The sequence below is a fragment of the Eimeria maxima genome, genomic scaffold (genome assembly GCF_000499605.1).
Source record: "Eimeria maxima Weybridge genomic scaffold, Emw_scaff869, whole genome shotgun sequence".
In the NCBI taxonomy this organism is placed as follows: domain Eukaryota; phylum Apicomplexa; class Conoidasida; order Eucoccidiorida; family Eimeriidae; genus Eimeria; species Eimeria maxima.
In genome coordinates, this window is record NW_013566824.1 from 13,758 (window position 1) to 15,374 (window position 1,617).

The 1,617-nt window shown below is 50.2% G+C and overlaps 1 protein-coding gene across 1 annotated transcript; it reads left to right on the forward strand.

Annotated features, from left to right (window-relative positions):
* Nucleotides 1–334: 334 nt before the first annotated feature.
* Nucleotides 335–1,258, forward strand: EMWEY_00044740 (hypothetical protein, conserved; the record flags this gene model as incomplete). The annotated part of the gene is made up of 2 exons (XM_013482954.1): nucleotides 335–676; nucleotides 971–1,258. The coding sequence occupies 2 exons, from the start codon at nucleotides 335–337 to the stop codon at nucleotides 1,256–1,258; spliced, it is 630 nt and encodes a 209-aa protein (XP_013338408.1).
* Nucleotides 1,259–1,617: the final 359 nt, after the last annotated feature.

A 1,617-nucleotide genomic window follows, 5' to 3' on the forward strand; every position in this document is an offset into this window, starting at 1 on the left:
TGAGGTGTACAGACACCTCATTTGCTGCATTCTTTGTCTGCAACAGCAGCAGCAGCTGCACAGAATCCTTAGATTTGCTCTCATGACCAGGACTGCTGCTGCTGCTGCTTCCCCACAACAGCCCTCCTCCCTAGCAGCAGCAGCAACAGCAACAGTAGCAGTAGCAATAGCAGCAGCCGCAGCTGCAACGTAGCAGCAACATAAGAGCCTGCTGTGTATTACTTGAAGGGCTCTCTTGCTAACATTTGTCTTTTAACCCTACCCCGCAGTCTTGTTTGCTGCTGCTGTTGCTGTTGCATCTGCTGCTGCTGCTACTGCGCTAACTCTATAGAGGATGACATGGGGGGAACACAACGGGCTCCTACGTAGGAGGCTCTCCTCCGGTGGCGAGGCTTCTGCAGCAGCAGCAACAGCAGCAGCAACAGCAGCACCTGCTGCTGCTGCAGCGGCAACCGGATATGGAGCAGCAGAGCCGCCCCAGTGCAGCCTCCCAGGGGGGCCCCCTGTACAGGTCGTGGGTGGCGTTGCTGCTGCCCCAACAGCAGCAACAGCAGTAGCTAATGCAGCAACAACAAGGAGGAGGAGGAATATTCCTAAGGCGCATGTTATGCTGCTGCTGATGCTGCAGCTCGTAAAGGCATGCGTTATGGCACTTGCATGCGCCATTGGTTGGAAGGTAAGCTGCTGCTGCTCGTGCTGTCCCTGCTGCTGGTGCTACTGCTGCTTCTACCCGTTTGTGTCGTTGGGGGCATTTTTCTGCTGCTGCATTGTGGGGTGTCCCGAGCATGCTGCTGCTACTGCTTTTGCTTCTGCTGCTGCTGCTTCTTTTGCTGCGGGTAGCGAAGGGAAGGCGCATGCATGTGTGGGGCTTTTGCTGCTGTTGCTGCTGCTGCTGTAGGTGGTATGGTCTCAAGTACATGTTCCTGCGCGGCTTCTGTCGGTAGGATTCTTGCTGCTGCGGCTGCTGCAGCTGCAGCTGCTTGATTTGCTGCTGGTGCCGCTGCAGCTGCTGCATCAGGGTGTAAGCAGTTTTGCTGCTGTTGTATTTACTCATGGTCGCTTCTTCTCTTCAGCTCAGCAGCAGCAGCAGCAGCAACTCGGGCAACAGCTGCTGCAGCAGCAGCAACAGGTGCGGCAGCAGCAGCAACAGCTGAGAGCACAGCTTCAGAAACAGCTGAGGGAGCTGCAACAGCAACAGCAGCAGCAGCAACAGCAGCAGCAGCAGCTGCTGCTGCAGCAGGCACAGGCGGCAAAATGAAAATATTGGGTGTGTAGGCAGGCCGCTGCCGTGCAGCAGCGACGGTAGCAGCAGCAGCCCCAGCAGCCACGGCAGCAGCAGCAACAACAGGAGCAGCAGCAGCAGCAAGAGGGTCTATAGTATATTATTGCTGCTACTTCTTCTGTATGTTGTATCTGCTGTTTATGTATAAATATAAATATATTTAATTATGTATAATAAATATACTTATATACCTAATTATATATATTTAGTTATATTAAATTATATATAATATATATTTATTTACTTATATATAAATAAATATATATTATATATTATATATATATATATATATATATATATACATCTATGTATTACTTATGTATATTAACATTATT